The sequence below is a fragment of the Petaurus breviceps genome, unplaced genomic scaffold (genome assembly GCF_028583685.1).
Source record: "Petaurus breviceps papuanus isolate PSGF00001 unplaced genomic scaffold, PetGlider_PUasm1.0 189, whole genome shotgun sequence".
Taxonomy (NCBI): Eukaryota; Metazoa; Chordata; class Mammalia; order Diprotodontia; family Petauridae; genus Petaurus; species Petaurus breviceps.
Window position 1 is genome coordinate 28,033,148 of NW_027185809.1, and position 20,286 is coordinate 28,053,433.

Consider the following 20,286-nt stretch of genomic DNA (forward strand, 5'->3'; position numbering starts at 1 on the left):
AGAAGGGGATTTCCTTTCCTTCTGCTCTGGCATTCTATGACTCCATTGGCTATGCTTCTCCATCCACACGGTCCCTTCCCTGCCTCATTCTCCCTCTCCCTCCCCGCTCCTCTGCTTCCTCACTATCTCCCTTTCTGTCACCATCCCACCCCAGCCTGGGTAGTTCCATGTTGCTCCAACCTCTCACTCCTATGAAGGGTGGAATGCTCCTACCTGACAATATACTGCCATTCCCTCTCTCATTATTGTTCATGTGCTTCCTCTTGAGGCAGGTAGATGTCACAGTGGAGGAAAACCTGAGTTCAAATCCAGCCTCAGATACTTCCTAGTTATGTGGCCCTAGGCAAGCTGCTTAATCTCTGTCTGCCTCAGTTTCTTCGCCTGTAAAATGGGGATAATAATAGCACCCACCTCCAAAGGTTGCTGTTGGGAGGACCAAATGAGATACTATTTGTAAAGCAGTTAGCACAGTGTCTGGCTTAATAGCAAGTGTTTAATAAATCCTCATTCCCTTTGCTTTCCTTGGGAAAGCATCAGTGTTAACAACAAAATAGGGGCAGCTAGGTGGCGCAGTGAATAGAACACAGGCCCTGGAATCAGAAGGACCTGAGTTCAAATCCAGCCTCAGACACTTAACACTTACTAGCTGTGTGACCTTGGGCAAGTAACTTAACCCCAACTGCCTTGCCTTTCCCCCCCCCTCAAAAAAAAAGGCAAACCCCTCCCCTCTAACAAAATAGCCAGAACCAATATGGTAATGTGGTAGTCCAAGCATTTCCAAATCTTTTTGTTTTATGCGGACTCATGATCCCTCCTGCCTGGCATGCTGTCCAAAGGCAGCTGTGATGATCTGACGATGCCCAATCTCAACCAAAGATCCCCAGCCATCATTCCTAGCTGAGTCAGGACTATCAGATTCCATTCACCTTTTCCTCACCTTAGGGTGCAGGTGGTGTGCCTTCCACATGGTCAGCACTTTGTTTCTATATTTTTTTTGTTTTTTTGGAAGGGAGAAGGCAGGGCAATGGGGGTGAAGTGACTTGCCCAAGGTCACACAGCTGGTAAGTATCTGGTTAATATCTGAGGCCAGATTTGAACTCAGGTCCTCCTGACTCCAGGGCCAGTGCTCTATTCATGTTTCTTTATTTTTAAGGCTGCAAAAAGATACTAGTATTCCATTCCATTTGTCTTTACAACTCCTGTTTTCACCTCATTCAAGTAGAGCCAGACCATACTAATAACCCTGAAGCTCAAAGGCATCAAAAAAGCACTAGAGATATCAAAGGGGGAGAAGCAAATTTTATGGTACCTGCCAAGAACCTGCAACACATGGTCCTCATACCCATTTTATGGATAGACAAGTTGAACCTCAGATAAGGGGACTTGATCATAATTACATAGCTAGTTATTATTAGAACCAGGTCTCAAGTCCAATGGTTTTTCCACTATACCACACATTCTCTTGACCTATGTTTCAGATTTAACCTTGAATATTAATATACCTTCTCAACCCACAACCCCTTTTAGGGAACATTTATGAACTCTTTTCTTTTAAAAACATATTACCAACACGTGCACACAATTTTCCAAGTGAGCAGATTTTTTGCTGATTAGTGGAGGAGGGTCATCACCAGGCCAATAAAGTCTTTTGTGGTCCTCTGAGAAAAGTACTCAAGATACTTTAAGTATTCGAGGTCTCTATCTGTCCAATCAGTATCAGCTAACATATCGACCACCAATAAGAGGTTTCTCTGCACTGCTTAATGCTTAAATGCCATCTAAGAGCAACTTGCTTATTGATCTACATGGAAAATTTTAGGCCCCAAAGATGCTTCCAATGGCTTACAGCTTTCTTTATTAAAGAAATGAAATTGATTCTGCTCGTATTCGGGAACAAGAATTGGCACAGAAATAAGATGGAATTTATAGACTCATCAACTGTTAGAAACAATTTTGTCCAACACGGATGGTCAATTTACCAGAGTAAAATGAAACCCAAAGAGAAGTGATTTGTGCAAAGATCCCACCTAATTAGAAAAGCCAAGACAATAAAATCATATACTATACCTACTTCTCCTGATGAAACAATGATGAATTGGGATGACATGAAACCAACCACGCGGCACCAGGGCAAAGAGTGATTTATTTTTTTTTGCAAACATATCAACTATATTGATCAGATAAGACCTATGAATACTGATAATCCAATCATTCAGAAAATGGGAAAATGTCTCACTTTTCTAAAGAAGGGAAGAAAAGTAGATGCTAGAAACCATGTCCTGATAGGCTTCATGTTGATCACCATAAAAATCCTGAAATGCATTATTAAATAGATGTTTTATAAGCATAGGAGCTATTTCTAAGCACATTTTTTAAAATAAGCTTGTAGAAATTATAGATAAGCCTTGTAGATAAAGAAAACGCCACTGTACTCTCTCTTTTTTTCTTTTGGGAGTGGGCAAGATAGGGCAATTGGGGTTAAATGACTTGCCCAAGGTCACACAGTTAGTTTTTGTGTTAAGTGTCTGAGGTGGGACTTGAACTCAGGTCCTTATTACTCCAGGGCCAGTGCTCTATTTATTCACTACACCACCTGGCCACCCTATTGTGATAGTAATGGAATATAAAGATCCCCCTGTATTGGCTTAGTTTTTGGTGTTAAAACCCAGAGCTTGTTAATCCCACTTGTGGGATGGACTTGTTGACGTGAAAAGAGAGGGCTGAACTGGGAGGAGCTGGTGACATAAATTTAGAGAGACACAAGAAAAGAGAGAGGCAGAAGAACTTTTTGGAAGCAGCAACTTTGGAGGCAGAGAGAGAATGAGAGGATTGCCGAGGGCCACTTTGAATTGCCCAGGACTTTTGAGAGCTGCCAAGGACTGGGGAGACATGGCTGTTATGCTGGTACTTTGTCTGTCTGTTTTGATGTTGTTTTACCATATTTGTCCACTGGTGAAAGATAGTCTTGTTGTTGCAGAGGGCTTGGAACCTTGCTGTTGGTTCAGAGCTCCTGAAACTGTTCTGCAGACAGAGAGTGAATTCTGTCCACTGGTGAAGGACAGTGCTGTTGTTGCAGAAGTCTTTGAATCTTGCTGTTGGTTCAGAAGCCCTGAAGAAGGATTTTCTTGTTGTATGTTTACAGAAATCCTGGAAGAGGGTTTTGCTAATGTTTTCAGGGGTCCTGGGACTGTTCTGCAGACAGAGAATGGATTAATGAAGACACTGGCAATGTATCTTGGGGCCTTGCTAAGCTTTGTCTCCCCAGGAACAAAGATTGCTGAGAATTTGCCTAGTGTCAAGATGAAGAAAAGACCTCCATTTGGGTATTAAGTGCTGTGCTTAAGCTTGTTGTAACTCTGGGGTAGATTCAATTGTGATCATCACATCAATTGTGATCCAAGGGTGGGGAACTTTTGATTTTTTTCTGCTCTGTGATTAAACAAATGAATGTACTTTACTTATGATTGGAAACTAATCTCCATTTGAGAAGAGGGGCTTTGTGATGGACTAAATGAATGTATAGCCTAGGGGTGGAGTAATATTTAGAAGAGGGACTTTGTAATTGATTAAATGAATGTAATATCCTGGAGTGGGGTAGTACTTGATTAAATCAGGTAGTACTTGGAGATAATTGAATCACACTTAGTAAATGCTGTATTTTGAATGATGTCATATTTTAATCTTCTCTGTTCTTAATTTTTCACTGAATAAAATGGAGAGCACTTATGCTGGTATTTTGAACCTTGGGAAGTTGCCTTTGCTTGGCGTTACATTATTACGTGGTGTAGTCGGCAAGAAGTACTAGGCTATACATTCATTTAGTCCATCACAAAGCCCCTCTTCTCAAATGGAGATTAGTTTCCAATCATAAGTAAAGTATGTTCATTTGTTCAAGCAAAGAACACAAAAAGGTCAAAAGTTCCCTACCCTTGGATCACAATTGAATCTACCCCAGAGTTACAACAAGCTTAAGCACAGCACTTAATACCCAAATGGAGGTCTTTTCTTCATCTTGACAAGAGGCAAGTTCTCAGCAATCTTTGTTCCTGGGGAGACAAAGCTTAGCAAGGCCCCAAGATACATTGCCAGTGTCTTCATTAATTCATTCTCTGTCTGCAGAACAGTCCCAGGACCCCTGAAAACATTAGCAAAACCCTCTTCCAGGATTTCTGTAAACATACAACAAGAAAATCCTTCTTCAGGGCTTCTGAACCAACAGCAAGGCTCCAAGACTTCTGCAACAACAGCACTGTCCTTCACCAGTGGACAGAATTCACTCTCTGTCTGCAGAACAGTCTCAGTAGCTCTGAACCAACAGCAAGGTTCCAAGCCCTCTGCAACAACAAGACTATCTTTCACCAGTGGACAAATATGGTAAAACAACATCAAAACAGACAGACAAAGTACCAGCATAACAGCCATGTCTCCTCAGTCCTTGGCAGCTCTCAAAAGTCCTGGGCAATTCAAAGTGGCCCTCGGCAATCCTCTCAGTCTCTCTCTGCCTCCAAAGGTGCTGCTTCCAAAACGTTCTTCTGCCTCTCTCTTTTCTTGTCTCTCTAAATTTATGTCAACAGCTCCTCCCAGTTCAGCCCTCTCTTTTCACATCAACAAGTCCATCCCACAAGTGGGATTAACAAGCTCTGGGTTTTAACACCAAAAACCAAGCCAATACAGGGGGATCTTTATATTCCATTACTATCACACCCATACTCTCATTTGATTTCACTCATCAGCGCGCATGGATTCAATGATCATTTTTATGGTGATGAGGCCCAGATCTTTTTATCTAGCCATTGTCTCTTTCCTCAGTTCCCATCTCAAGCCACCAGGTGCCTTTTGGGCATTTTAAACTGGATATCCCATAAGCATCTCAAGCTCAACATTTTCAAAACAAAACTCATTGCATTTCTTTCTAAAACCTACCCCCTTTTCTGAACAACTTCCTTATTACTGTTAAGATTATAACCATCCTTCCAGTCATTGGGATCAGTATCATTCTTTTTTTTCAAATGCTTTATTAACTTCTAGTTTACATCATTCATTTCCTCCAGATTTTGAGTTACAAATTTTCTCCCTGTTTTTCTACTACCCACCACCCCAAAATAGCAGTCTCACAGGATATCCCCTCCTCCAATCTGCTCTCTCCCATATTTTCTCCCATACCCCTTTAGACTTTTCCAGTAGGACATGGTGGATCTCTATGCCCCAATGCCTGTATATCTTATTTCCCAATTACATGTAAAATAATATTATATATATATTTAACAGTTGATTTTAAACTTTGAATTGCAGATTCATTCCCTTCTTCCCTTGACACCCACCCTTACTAGGAAGATAAGCAATTCAGTATAGGTTGTACATCTGTAGCTATGCAAAACCTTACCATAGTAGATATATTGTAAAAGACTGACTATATTTCCCTCTCTCCTATCCCACCTCCCACTTGTTCTATTTTCTACTTTGATCCTGTCCCTTTTCAAAAGTGGGTGTTTCCAGCTTCCCTCCCCCTTCAACTATTTTCATGCTGAGAAAAATTTCATAAGTTACAATTATAGTTTTTCCATGTAGGAATGTTAATAGTTCAACTTTGATAAGTTCCTTATAATTTCTTTTCCATGGTTACCTTCTCATCCTTCTCTTGCTTCTTGTGTCTTAGTGTCAAATTTTCTATTCAACTCTGTTTTTTTTCATCAAGAATTCTTAAAATTCCTCTATTCCACTGAATGACCATATTTTCCCCTGAAACATGATACTCAGTTTTGCTGGGTAGGTGATTCTTTTTTTAATCCCAGCTCCTTTGACCTCCAGAATATCATATTCCAAGCCCTTTGATCCTTCAGTGTAGAAGCTGCCAGATTTTGTGTTATCCTGATTGCATTTCCACAATATTCAAACTGTTTCTTCCTGGATGCTTGTAATATTCTCTCCTTGATCTGGGAATTCCAGAACCTGGCTATAATATTCCTAGGAGTTTTCTTTTTAGGATCTTTTTCAGGAGGTGATCGGTGTATTCTTTCAATCTCTATTTTGCCCTCTGGTTCTAAAAATCAGGGCAGTTTTCCTTGAGAATTTCTTGGAGAATGATTTCTAGGTTCTTTCCCTGATCATGGCTTTCAGGTAGAAATTATCTCTCCTGGATCTATTTTCCAGGTCAGTGGCTTTTCCAATGAGATATTTCACATTGCCTTCTATTCTTTCATTTGTTTGGATCTGTTTAACAGCATCTTGATTTCTCATAAAGTCACTAGCTTCCATTTGCTCCAATCTAATTCTGAAGGAATGATTCTCCTCAGTGAGCTTTCGAGATTCTTTTTCCATCTGGTAAATTCGGCTTTTTAAGGCATTCTTCTCCTCATTGCCTTTTTGAGCTTCTTTTGCCATTTGAGTTAGTCTATTTTTTAAGGTGTGATTTTCCCCAGTCAGGCTGTTGACTCTCATTTCATAATTTTCTGGCATCGTTCTCATTTCTCTTCCCAATTTTTCCTCCACTTCTCTTATTTGCTTCTTAAAGTCCTCTGTGGCCTGGAACCAGCTCATATTTTTCTTGGAAGCTTTTGGTGCATGAGTTCTGACTTCACTGTCTTCCTCCTGTTCCATGCTTTGATCTTTTTGTCCCCAAAATAGCAGTGTATAGTTGGGGTACTCTATTTTTCTTTCTTTACCTGCTCATTTTGCCACTTAGTCACTTGACCCCTGGGCTTTTTGCCACAGTAGGACTCTGCCACCAGACAGGGGAGCTTCATCCCAAATGCTGGGGTTTTCTCGGCTTCTGAAGGTTGGGTGTCCTCTCTGAAGCTTCCACATGCTCTGGCAAGCTTGTCATACACCCCAGGGCCTCCACCCTAGACCACAATCCAGATACAGGCAGGTTAAAGCAAGAGCGATTACCCCTTAGACTGGTCACTTGATCCCCCTACATTCTGCATGCCAGGAGCTGAAGCTGCCACGTGGGGGTGGCTCCTTAGTGGCTTCTCAACCCAGGGGCAAAAGCCAACATACTCCCAGATACTGAATCCCAAAGTCCACACTGTACTGACCTCTCACTTTGTCCTTAGCATCTATGTGTTGATAAATCTGGAAATGGCCACAGCTGCTAGTGATCTGAAGTCCCTCCAGGAGGTAGTTGGTCAGGCCACTCTGGGGCTAAAACCTCTGGCTCGCCCAGGGCCGGTGTCGGCTCCCAGAACACTGTGCTGGCCACTTGCTGCTGGCCTGCTGAGCTGTCCTTGGTGGGAGGTTAGCTTCTCTGTGTCATTTTTTGGGTTCTGTAGCTCCAAAGTTTTTTCAGAGTCCCCTTTGTACACGAATTGGGGAAGGTGGAAGCCGGAGCCCCGAGGAAGTCCTGTTTCTACTCTGCCACCTATGAGTATCATTCTTAACTCTTCTCTCTACACAGGTAGGTGGTATATTGGATAGAATACCGGTCTGGGAGTCAGGAGGATCTGAATTTGAATTCATCCTCAGAGATTTGCTAGCTGTGTGACCTTAAGCAAGTCACTTAGCCCAGATTGCCTTTGATGGATTGATCAATTGATCAATAAATAGATCGATAAAAATTACCTCCTCCCTCTTATATCACATAAGCAATTAGTTGCCATATTTTATCATTTCTTCCTATATGCCATATATCACCTCTCCTCTTTTCTCCATTTATACAGTTACCACCCTAGTTTAGGCCTTCATCACCTCTCACCTGGACTATTAATGATAGCTTTTTAATTGGATTCCCTATCTCTGTTCTCTTCTCACTCCATTCCATCCTCCACAGAAATAACAAATTGGTTTTACTCAATAAACTTCCATGGCTTCTATTACCTATAAACAAATATCAACCCCTTTGTCACTTAAAACTCTTCACAACCTGAGCTCTTTCTGTCTTTTTTGGTCTTGTAAATGCCTTATTCACCTTCAAATACTCTGCGATCCAGCCATCCTTACCAATTGCTCACATGTAATGTTTCACATCACATTTCCATGCCTTCACCTAGGCTTTCCTCCACTCCTGTACCCCAAGAGCCTTGGGAATAGCCATGTCCCCAATTCACCAGTTCTGCTTGTAACCCGGCTTCCATTATTGAAAGGAGAAATCATTGTGGAGAAGGGGACAATTTTCCTCTTGAACCACCAAGACCTGCTGACCAACTGCCCCAAACAGACAGAAAAGCACAAGAATAATGAGAGTGGTGATACCATCCCAGATAAATGGTCCTGCTTCAAGCCCAGCCCTTATGGCCATTGTCTAGGGAAGCAACTCCCATGGGGAAAGGGCTGATTGTCTTTACTAGCTGCCAACCAACTGCCACCCATGTAACTAGCAGGTTGTCCTTGGAGGGAGGCATTGATAGGCCAGGCAGGTCAAACTAATACCACCAGCTTGGCCACCATTTCTCTTCAGGCCTCATGGAGACATCCCTGGACCCTGAATGTAAGAACCTCGGGGAACAGCAATGCTTCAAGCCCAGCCCTTACAGCCAACCTCCTGGGAAATAGCCATTATAGAGATGCAACCTGGCCATTGCTCCTGCAGGTGCCACTGCCCAAGCTACTGAAGACCCCAAAAAGAAAGCCCTTGTCACTGTCAAGTGGTTCAACATCAGAAACTGATAGGCTTTTATCAGTAGAAATGACTATTAATAATAATTAGTAATAATACCTAGTATTTATATAGTGCTTTGAGGTTTGCAAAGCACTTTACATATATCATATGATTTGATCCTTACAATCTGTGATATTATTGCAGTCCCCATTTTACAGTTAAGGAAACTGAGGCTGACAGTGGTTAAGTGAATTACTAGTAAATATCTGAGGCCAGATTTAAACTTAGGTCTTCCTGACTCCGAGTCCCACTCTCTTAAACACTACACCACCTACCTGCCTAAGCAGAAGCATCATTATCTGCTTTGCTTCTGCATCCTAAAAACCTTGCCATCTACCCTGCAACTGAAACATTTCTCCTTTAGAATGTGAGCTCCTTGAGAGCAGGGATTTTCTTTTTTTTTTTTTTGGAAGGGGGAAGGCAAGACAATTGGGGTTAAGTGACTTGCCCAAGGTCACACAGCTAGTAAGGATATCAAATTCTGAGGTTGGATTTGAACTCATATCCTCCTGATTCCAGGACTGGTGCTCTATTCATGGTGCCACCTGGCTGCCCCCAAGCAGGGACTATCTTAACTTTTCTATTGGTATCCCCAGTGCTAGCACAGTGCTTTGAACATTGCTGCTGTTTTGTCAGTTAGTTGTATCCAACTCTCCGTGACCCTGTTTGAGGTTTTCTTGGTAAAGATACTGGAGTGGTTTGCCATTTCCTTTTCCACCTCATTTTACAGATAAGGAAATTGAGGCAAACAGGGTTAAGTGACTTGCCTAGGGTCACACAGCTAGTTAGTGTCTGAGGCCAGATTTGAACTCAGGAAGATGAGTCTTCCTGACTTCAGGTCCACTATTCTTTTCATTGTGTCACCAAGCTGACCCTTAAGATTTATTAACTACTTAATATGTTTAATATTCATATTTTTAATATTTAAGATGTATTTGATATACTTAATCATGTCTATTTAATAACTAAGATATTATGCTACAAACATAAAAATGACATACTATCTGTCCCCAACTTGTATACAATAGGCATCTAATATTTGCTGAATAATTATTTAAAATGCCACTGCTTAAATGTGTGTTATTATTGTGGTGTATCTTTCCTAATAACTTAATGAACAGGAATAAAGATGATCTCTTGTTACAGGTTTCTATCTATAATGGTTGAAGAGGGATGTTTAGTCTTAGGAAATGATGGACAAATATGGAAGAGGGATGCTTAAAAAATAAATGATAAATGCTTTTTTTCCCCTCAAGGCTTATAATAGGAGCTAGATTGTTCAACAGACTGGAAATGAGTTATGGAAACTCTCTTGGCTAAATCAGTCCTTTAAATCCTCTCCATACCAGCACACACTAGAAGTGATTCCACCAAAGACCGACTTAATGGCTCAACTGTTGCGCTTCTTTTTCATTTCTTTAGTTGTCACTGAATTTCCATCTAGATCACTTGAGCTATAAATATAATTTATGGTTCCAGTCTCTGAAATTTCACTGGAACCAAAACATGTATCATTTTGAAAATCTTTATCTTGTTTTCCATTTGCTAACTGACCTCAGTACCAGCATGTGATTCCCTTCTGCAAATGTTTATTAAATGAGGCATATCACTAGAGGATGTGAGGGTTCCAAAAAGAAAGGGAGTAGGTACTTATATAATGCCTACTATGTGCCAGGCATTATACCAAGTAATTTACACAAATATGACTAATGGCAAGTGTGTATCTATCATGACAGAAGAGGAAAAATTGATACTCTATGGGCTCTTCCAAGTTTAGCAATACAGTCAAAATGGCTGCTCCCAGAGCTGAATAACTAGACTTCAGTACTTACTCAAATACTTTAGAAGATCAAAAAGTTCCATCAGAATTCTCTGAGATAGTGCAATTCCATGAGAACCAATTCTTCTCTCGTCATGCCAAAAGTACAATTTACTACCCCAGCAAAAATATCAAAATACAACTGAAACATGACCTTGGGTCAGCACAAACTTAATCTCTTGACAGGTTTTTGAGGTACAGACAGTTGCTCATCATGAATCCATAATAATCCAGGACTTCCAATATAATCCAGGACTTCCAGGACAATTACTTGTTCTATAGCTTTGTTGATAAGCTAAATTATTCTACACTCCTATTAAAATAACAACATTTGGTGTTATCAATAAATAATAGTACCCAGGGTAAAGCTAAAACATTATCTCAAATTTTCTCATTTGAATCTCACAACAACCTGAGAGGTAGGTGCTATTATTATCCCTATTTTATGGTTAAAGAAACTGAATCAAATAGAGGTTAAACGAGTTGCCCAAGGTCACAGAGCTAGTAAGTGTCTGAGGCTGATTTTGAACTCAGGTCTTCCTAACTGCAGGCATACCACCCAGTCCAGTACACCACCTAGCCAAGGTCCCTCCCTAATGATGGTTGTGGTCTAATGTGGGGATAAACCACTAGACGAATAATTATAATAAAACTTTTACATGTTCTAAAATATTTATAGCAATTCCTTTTGTAGTGTCAAAAAAAATGGATATTGCAGGGATGCCCATCAATTGGGGAATGGCTGAACAAGTTGTGGCATATGATTGTGATAGAATACTATTGTGCTATAAGAATGAGAAGCTCCGTGATCTTAGAAAAATATGGATAGACTTGCATGAATGGAGAGTGAAGTGAGCTGAATCAGAAGAACATTGTATACAGTAATAGCAATATTGTTTTAAAAGGGGGTGGCTAAGTGGCACAGTGAATAGAGCACCGGCCCTGGAGTCAGGAGGACCTGAGTTCAAATCTGGCCTCAGACACTTAAACATTAAAAACTAGCCATGTGACCTTGGGCAAGTCACTTAACCCCAATTGCCCTCAAAAAAAAAAAAAGCAAAATATTGTTTTAAGAACGACTTTGAGCAAATAAGTAATTTTAACTATTATAAATACCCAAGTTAACTACAAAGGATCTTTGAAGGAAAATGCTGCCTATATCCAGAGAAAGAACTGATAAGTAGAAGTAGGTATAGAATGATTTTACATATACAGACATACAGACACACACACCCCTCTGTGTCTAATGACAGCTATCTCTATCTAGGGCGAGGGGGAGGGAAGAAAAAACAGAAAAAAAGAAAATTTTCATGATGATTTCATTATGTATTTAAAGGGAATAGCAAGTTGTACATAATAGACTTGAAGTTACATGTGCAACATGTCTTTTTATTATGCTATATTATGGAAATGCTTGTTTTATTCCATAAATTAAAAATAAAATACAATTTTTATGATTCTATAAAAATAAAATGTTAAATACTATCCATGCCATAAAAAGACAGAATTTAAGTTCTATGTGGATTCAGAGGAGGGGAAGATCAATATAACTGGGGAGATGCAGAGAGACTTCATAAATACAGTGCTATTTGAGCTTACATTGAAAGATGATAAAGATTCTGATTAGAGACAAGGAAAAGGAGAATTTCAAATAAAAAGAATACAATAAACAAAGCATGCAAATAGGAAAACACAGAAATATGTTTAAGAAATAATCAAATTCACTGAATTGTAATGGGGGTGGGGAGTAATAGCAGATATGTTTAGAAATATAGCAATGGTTTTTAGAGCTGATAGAGACCTTAGTATAGGTCTCTTATTTTATAGATTAAGAAACTGAGACCCAGATAGATGAAGTAACTTATTTAATAAGTATTTATTGAGTTGAATTGCATAGATTTAAGCAAAGCAATTTCCTACTATTGAAAAGTTTCTCCAAATGTTCCTATTCACAGATGACACTCAAAGCTTTGAGCCCATAGAACATGACCAGGTCTCCTCAGAGAAATCTATGTAAAAGATTTCCACACAAAGTAGATGAAAGCTTTTTGTTGTTCAGATTATGAAATAAATCTGGCTAGGCAGATGCTCATGTTACTCCATCAATATCTGCATCTTGGACTGGAGCTACGAATGAAAAAGTAGCTAGTGTAGAAGTGGGGAGAGTTTGGAGAGAGAGACAGAGAGGGGGGAGGGAGGAAGGGGGAGGGGGGGGGGGGGGGAGAGGGGGGGAGGGGGGGGGGGGGGGGGGGGGGAAGAAGGAAGGAAGGAAGGAAGGAAGGAAGGAGAGGGAGGGAGGGAAGGAAGGAAGGAAGAAGGAAGGAAGGAAGGAAGGAAGGAAGGAAGGAAGGAAGGAAGGAAGGAAGGAAGGAAGGAAGGAAGGAAGGAAGGAAGGAAGGAAGGGAAAAAGAAGAAATGGAAAGGGGAGAGGAAGAAAGGGGAAAGGGAAAGAAAGGGAAAGGAAGACATTTATTAAGCATTTAACTGAGTGCCCGTCACTGTGCTAAGTACTGGGGATACAAATACAAAAAGAAAGAAAGTTCTTGCCCTCAAGTATCTTGCATTCTAATAAGGGAAGAAAGTAAATATTGGAGAGTAATGACCAAGGACAGCAGTTTTGGTCTAGGAAGTCAACACAATGGTGAATTGTGCCAAAGCACTTTGCGAATATTATCTTGTTTGGTGCTCACAACAATCCTGGAAGGCAGGTGCCATTAGTATTCCTTATTATAATTTATTATACTGTATACCTGTACCATTGAGGAAATGAAGGCAAAGCAGAAGTTAAATGACTTGGCCAAGATCTCACAGTTATTATCTGAGGTCAAATTCAAACTCAGGTATTCTGATTCCAGGCTTAATTCTCTAATTATTGAGTCATCTGGCTCTCTTCTATAAAAAAAAAATGAGCTATCATTATTATTATTAATCAACAACTATATATCACACTATATAAATGGTAGCCATTATTATATAGTACTATATAAATACTAGCTATCATTGAGTGGGCATAATCAGGCTGCAGCAGGACAATGTACAAACAGTATCAATAACAGGCATCATTGAGATTATTACTGGGAAGAAAGTTGATCACATGTATTAAGAATGAGATTGATGGATACCACAAGTGACTCACTAGTATGCCTGAGATACTACTTTTAAAGTTACTAAGAAGAGGGTCTCTAGTATTTTAGATTAAGTCCTCTTAGGAGGAGTTACAGGGAAAACAAAAATTTCAGAATATTGAAAGGTCCAAGGTAATTTCTTTTTGTATTTGTGGAGAGAAGATGCACTCCAGTGAAATCATAGATTTCTTCAAAGTATCAAAGAATTAGAAATTGAGGGGATGTCCATTAATTGGGGTATGATTGAACAAGTTGTGGTATATGAACATAATAAAGCACTATTATGCTACAAAAATGATGAACAGGAAGACTTCAGAAAAATCAGAAAAGACTTACATGAACTAATGCAAACTGAAGTGAGCAGAACCAAGAGAACACTGACACAGTAACAGCAACATTGTGCGACAATCAACTAATGAATGACTATTTTCAAAATTACAGTGATCCAAGGTAATTCCAAAGTACTCATGAGGAAAAATGCTATCCACCCCTAGAGAAAGAACTGATGGAGTCTAAATGCAGATCAAAGCATGCTATTTTTGCTTTCTTTATTTTTTCATGTTTTTTTCTTTTGTTCTTTCACAACATGACTAATGTAGAAATATATTTTACATGGTTACACATATATAACCTATATCAAATTGGTTACTTAGGGAATGGTGAAGGGGAGGAAGGGAGAAAATTTAGAACTCAAAAATGTTTTTAAATGAATGTTAAAATTTGTCTTTACATGTAATTGGAAAAAATAAAATACTACTTTTTAAAAAGTATTGCCTCTACCCAGGTGTATACTAGTAAATATCTGACATTTGGCTCTCTAAAGAAAAAATATATACACAACAAATGTTTTAAGTTTAAACCCCATCATTGACATTTTCTCCATCATTTTCTTAAGTCCAGACAATCAAGAAAACAACAACAAACCAACCCCTGACTTACAGTGTTTGCCAATGTCTGAATTCTAAATTCTCTCACTGACAATTAAACAATTGGATTTAATGAGCCAGTTTGCTAGATCGAAGACACTTTGCTTCCACCCTATTGTCATAGTGGTATAATAAAGACCAGAAAAGGGCATCCATAAAGTACTTTGAGAACTAAAACAAATATCTGTGTATGGGTAAATTATTTTTCCTGCTCTACTTGTGTCATGTGGGTGTTCGATATATTTAATTAAACAGTATGTGAACATAATAGAATACTATTGTGCTATAGGAAATAATGAACAGGCAGACTTCAGAAAAACTGAAAAGACTTACATGAACTGATGCAAAGTGAAGTGAGCAGAACCAAGAGAACAATGAACACAGTAACAACAACATTGTGTGACAATCAACTTGTAAAGGTGTTTGAAAATTGTGAAAGTGCTGTCCAGACATAATGTAAACTACCTCTAATAGTTTAGCTCATTTAAACAAGTTATTGGCATTTTCTTCTTACCTGGAAGAACCTGGTCTGACCTTGGAAAGGCTTTACCTGCTGTGTACTGTGTTTTTGCCCACTCTAAAAGGTGTCCCATGTGACATCTCAGCTTGCCTGAGCCAGTAGAATGATCCTATTCTGCCCACTGTGGACATTTTTGGCTTACCATGCCACTTAAAGAAATCCATCTGTTGTGACTGTTGTTCAGTCACGTCCAACTCTTTGTGACCCTATTTGGGGTTTTCTTGGCAAAGATACCAGAATGGTTTTTCACTTCCTGCTCCAGCTCATTTACAGATGAGGAAACTGAATCAAACAGGGTTAAGTGACTTATACAGGGTCACACAGCTATTAAGTGTCTGATGCTGTATTTGGATTCAGATCTTCATGACACAAGGCCCTGTGCTCTATCCACTTAGCAATCTAGTTGCCCCAGAATAGAGATGCAATTTCCCTGCTTACCTATTTGTCACTCTCTGTATCTCCCCTTCCCTTCAATCTATCACTATCTATTAGTGCGGCTTTAGGCAACTGATCCTCTGTTTACCCAAGTACAAAATGGCAAAATTGAACTCTGTGTCTGCTAAGCTCCTTCCAACTCTAAGATTTTCTAATAGTATCTGAAATCAGGATTCAGAATGCATCCTAATGTATTAACGCTCGTGGTTAAGAGAAAGGAAAGTGATATTTCAAAGTTCCACCCCTTTCTTCATCTTCCATCCTCCCCCCCCCAAAAAAAAGAAGTTTCACAGCTACCTTAGTGGACCAGACATAGGCTGCATTTCTCCCAAATCAGACACCGGCCTCTGTCAACTCAATGTTTAATGGTTCTAGTACAGAATTTGCATTCTAGTCGGAGGATAATGGCTGGATTTTAACATTTAGTGAGATCTTGCTTCCTCTTCCTTATGTGCAGATGCCCTCTTCATGCCACTGGGCTTCTCTCTATAGCACAAACCTACCCATTAGCTAATGGCTCGTGCTGACTCAGTTTTGGGGAATGTCCCCATTTTTGAACCTTGTTTCTGTTCTTAACCTTGAGTCGTGGTGACCATCCTTACCATATGCCTCAGGACTCAGATACCACCTTTATCTTGCTTATCTCATCATGATTTCTTGGCTTCCCATCCTCCAAATTCCATCTCTGTTACCTGAATTGGTTAATAAGTACTTATTTAGCACCTACTGGGGGCAACTAGGCAGTACAATGGATAGAGTACCAGGCCTGGATGGAGTCAGGAAGACTCATCTTTGTGAGTTTGATTGTGGCAGCAAACACTTACTAGTTTTATGACCCTGAGCAAGTCTCAGTTTCCTCAACTGTAAAGTGAGCTGGAGTAGGAAATGGCAAACCACTCAAGTATCTCTGCCAAGAAAACCTCAAATGGGGTCACGGAGAGTCAGACTCAACTGGAATGACTGAACAACAAGTACCTACTATGTGTCGGGCACTGTGCTAAGTACTGGGTTGACAAGGAGGGCTCCTCCCTTCATGGAGCTCACAGTCTAAAGAGGGAGAGAGCAAGCAAACAAATAGGTACAAACAAACTATATCCAGGAAGAAATAATTAATAGAGAAAAAGCACTATAATTGAGAGGGATCAAGAAAGGCGTCTTATAGAAGGTGGGATTTTAGTTGGGATTTGAAGGAAGCCAGGGCAGCCAGGACTCGGAGGTGAGGAGGGGGAGCATTCTAGGCATGGGGGGCAGCCTGAGAAAAGAATTCCAACCAAGAGTTGCAGTTTTGTTCTGGGAACAGCCAAGAGGCCAGTATGACTGGGTCATTGGTGGGTGTAAGGTATAAGAAAACCAGAAAGGATGGGAGTAAGCCACGAAAGACTTTGAATGTCAGAAAGGAGATTTTGTATTTGACCCTAGAAAGGATAAGGAGTCACTGGATTTTATTGACTAGGTGGGGTGAGAGGTCAGATCTGAATATGGCTGTGGCCTGCCTTGGTCCCAGAAATGTGTTATCACCTAGTTTCTGATAAGACATCCTGTTATGTTTTACATTTTAGTACCTTTAAATAGATATTCAAACTGGAATACAAGTAACTCCAGTTTGGGAAAGAGGAACGACTTCATTACACAATGTATCTTCCATCACATACATCCACAAAGTTGCCAGTCACTTTTGTAATTCTCCCCTTACTGAGACAGGCATTTGAATCTAATTTTCTCATGGGGTTATATCTCTTGCCTTTTTTCTAGCCCAATGGTGTGCATATAGTAGATTCTCTCTCTCTCTCTCTCTCTCTGTATATATGTATACATATATATGTATATATGTGTGTATATATATATATATATATATATATATAATTTGTTAGTTGATTAAGTGGATAGACACTTCTTTAGGGAGTAACTCAAGTTGATGTCCAAGTTCATATATTTGTTTTTATGAGGGTGCTTCATGACACTGGTTTTGTATAGAGTAAAATACTTAAAGGTCTTCTTGCTCCCTTACAGATTGAAGACATCATTACAAAGATGCAGGATGACAAGACAGGCGGGGTCCCCATCAGGACAGTAAAGAGTTTTCTGTCCAAAATCCCCAGCGTTGTCACAGGTAAGCAGGAGCCATCCTAAAACACTCATGACCCACAGATTAGAGTAGGAACTGGAAGCTAATGTAGAAAAAACAAAGAGAAGAGGATTGAAGAGAGGAGGGGGTTTAAAAGTCAAAGTTCTTACTGACAATGTGATCTTTACTTAAAAATGTGACCTAGTCCTGGAGATAGTCTTTACATTTTTTATAGTGAAGAGCAAAAAAGCTGTCATCTCTTTATCTATCTGTGTATTTGTATACATACTTACATGTTTACTTAGATTTATGAAGCCAGTATAACCAGACTTTTTATCTCTGTCTGTCTATGTATTTATATACATACCTATGTGTTTACTTACATTTATGAAGTCAGTATAACTAGACTATCTATCTATCTATCTATCTATCTATCTGTCTGTCTGTCTGTCTGTCTGTCTATCTATCTATCTATCTATCTATCTATCTATCTATCTATCTATCCATCTATGTATTTGTATACATACTTATGTGTTTACTTACATTTATGAAGCCAGTATTACTAGACTATCTATCTATCTATCTATCTATCTGTATATCTATCTATCTGTATATATACATTTATGAAGTCAGTGTGGCCAGGTTTTCACTTCCTTCCCTCCTATTTTCTTTCTTCCTTCCTTCTTTCTTTCCTTCTCTTTTCTCTTTCTTTCTATATCTATAGAGGCATATATATGTATATACACACACATACGCACACATGCACATGCACTCATGGGCACTTGACAAATGGTTATTAACTGAACTCTATATGCATATATATATATATGTAAACACACACACATATCAACTGGTCACACTGTTCACGTGTGTGTGTGAATACGACACAGCTCTATTGGTTTGGAGCCACTTACCTATTTTAGATAATTATAACTTTGAATTGTGCAAATCTGAATACAGGAGACCATTTCAGGGGAATCCTTATTTATCCTAACAGGATCTTGGTTCTCCATACGGAGAAACCTGGCCATTTATGAGCCAGCCTTCTCATCAGGAGATTGGCAAGTGAGAGCTGCCGAAGTATAGAAATGTTCCTTTCCTAAAGGAGAAACGGTGTTTTCTCTAACTCATTTTTAAAAACTTGGATGAATTTCAGAAACAGCTAATAAATCTTACTATTTCAACTCCCATATATTTTATATCAATTTCATTTGAACTCAATAAAAAATATTGCATGTATCTTTGTGTTCCTTAATATTAAAATCATCTTTGTCGTTGGGCAGCTTCTGCCTATTAATTGGCATATGAGTCACTTTCTATATATGGGTCTTAATGAATGATGCCATAATACATGCTGGATAATATGGTTAGGAGGTAGTCCTCCAGTAATGATAAATAATAACTTGGACCTTCTCCTTTTTAGTTGTATGACATTGTTTGGTGTGTCTTTCATTTAGACAAGTACTGGAAAGTCATCTGTTCCTAATTGAGGGAGAAAATGATTTTCTCAGTTTACAGTAAAATATAGTGCTTTCTTTCTCCCCTAGGATCTCTGAACTTGCCAAATGATTCACAATTCTCAGCAACTCCGCTGCCATACATTTTCATTTGCATTCAAGAGATCCTAAGAGTGTATCTGTAGTCCTGCATTCTATGCCCAACTGTGGTCATGAAACCACTTGACTGGTCCCCTTTTTTTTAACACCAAGGAATACTTAGATAGCTAGGTGGAACACTGGACATAGAGCCAGGTCTGGAATCAGGAGGACCTGAGTTCAAATCCAAGCTCAGAGACTTACTACCTGTGTGACCCTGGACAAATCACTTAACCCTGTTTGCTTAGTTTCCTTATCTGTAAAATGAGCTGGAGAAGGAAATGACAAATCCAGTATCTTTGCCAAGAAAACCCCAAATGGGATTATGAAGAGTCAGACATGACTAATCGACTAAAACAACAACAAGAGATATTTGTGCCATTTAAGTTTTCTGTACCCAGGTATCATGATAATATCTTGCCTGGTGACTTCAGTAGATCAGAGCTTATACTGGAAGGATCTTGCCATTCTAGCTGAGTTGTTGGGGAAAGGGGAGCAGGGGGAGGTGGCAGATTATCCCTTCCTGGCTTCACTAGTGGATTTGAAGTTGTTCATCCTTCACTTTCAATGAAGCCCAGTGACATCATTGGGTGATGTCTTAAGTTGAGCATGAATTGGATTTAAGTGAGGCAAAATTGCACAAAGTTGTCAACTTCACTCTCTCTTTCTGAGTTATTGAACCTCAGTGGCAGGACAAAAGTCAAGAGGACTGGCAGTGAAATACCTTGGCATTGACATTAAAGTTGGAGAGTTCAGCCTGCAAAGCTGAATGGAGCAAATGGGAGATACATGTAATCAAGGGAACACCCTTGGAGAGAATAAAGGAACCCAGTTTCCACAAGAGTCACTTGGGAAATATAAGGGCTAACAAGTTAATGAAGAGAAGATACCATGTTTCCCTGATAATAAGACCTATCCCGAAAATAAGCCCTCCCCTTACTGTGTAAGATTCCTCTAAAATAAGCTCTCCCCCGAAAATAAGCCCTATTGAGATTGCTACTGTAGTGAAGGTGATCCCCTGCGCTACACACTACATTACGGTACCCTCTGTATGCACCGTCCCCCCCCCCCCCCCCGCGCTCTGAGCTGCATCCAATCAGAGCTGCAGCAGTGAGCGGTAGCCGGGAGCGCCCCAGCCTTTTTTTCCCCCGGGATTTTCTTATTGAATAAAAGGACATTTTTTTTTTTTCTTTTTTTTTTTTTAA

At 39.6% G+C, this 20,286-nt stretch overlaps 1 protein-coding gene across 1 annotated transcript in view; it reads left to right on the forward strand.

Annotated features, from left to right (window-relative positions):
- Positions 1-20,286, forward strand: part of RGS6 (regulator of G protein signaling 6) — a 714,417-nt gene that overhangs the window by 478,087 nt on the left and 216,044 nt on the right. Inside the window, 1 exon segment of the mRNA XM_069092090.1 lies at positions 17,432-17,531. Coding sequence (XP_068948191.1) covers positions 17,432-17,531 — 100 coding nt within the window.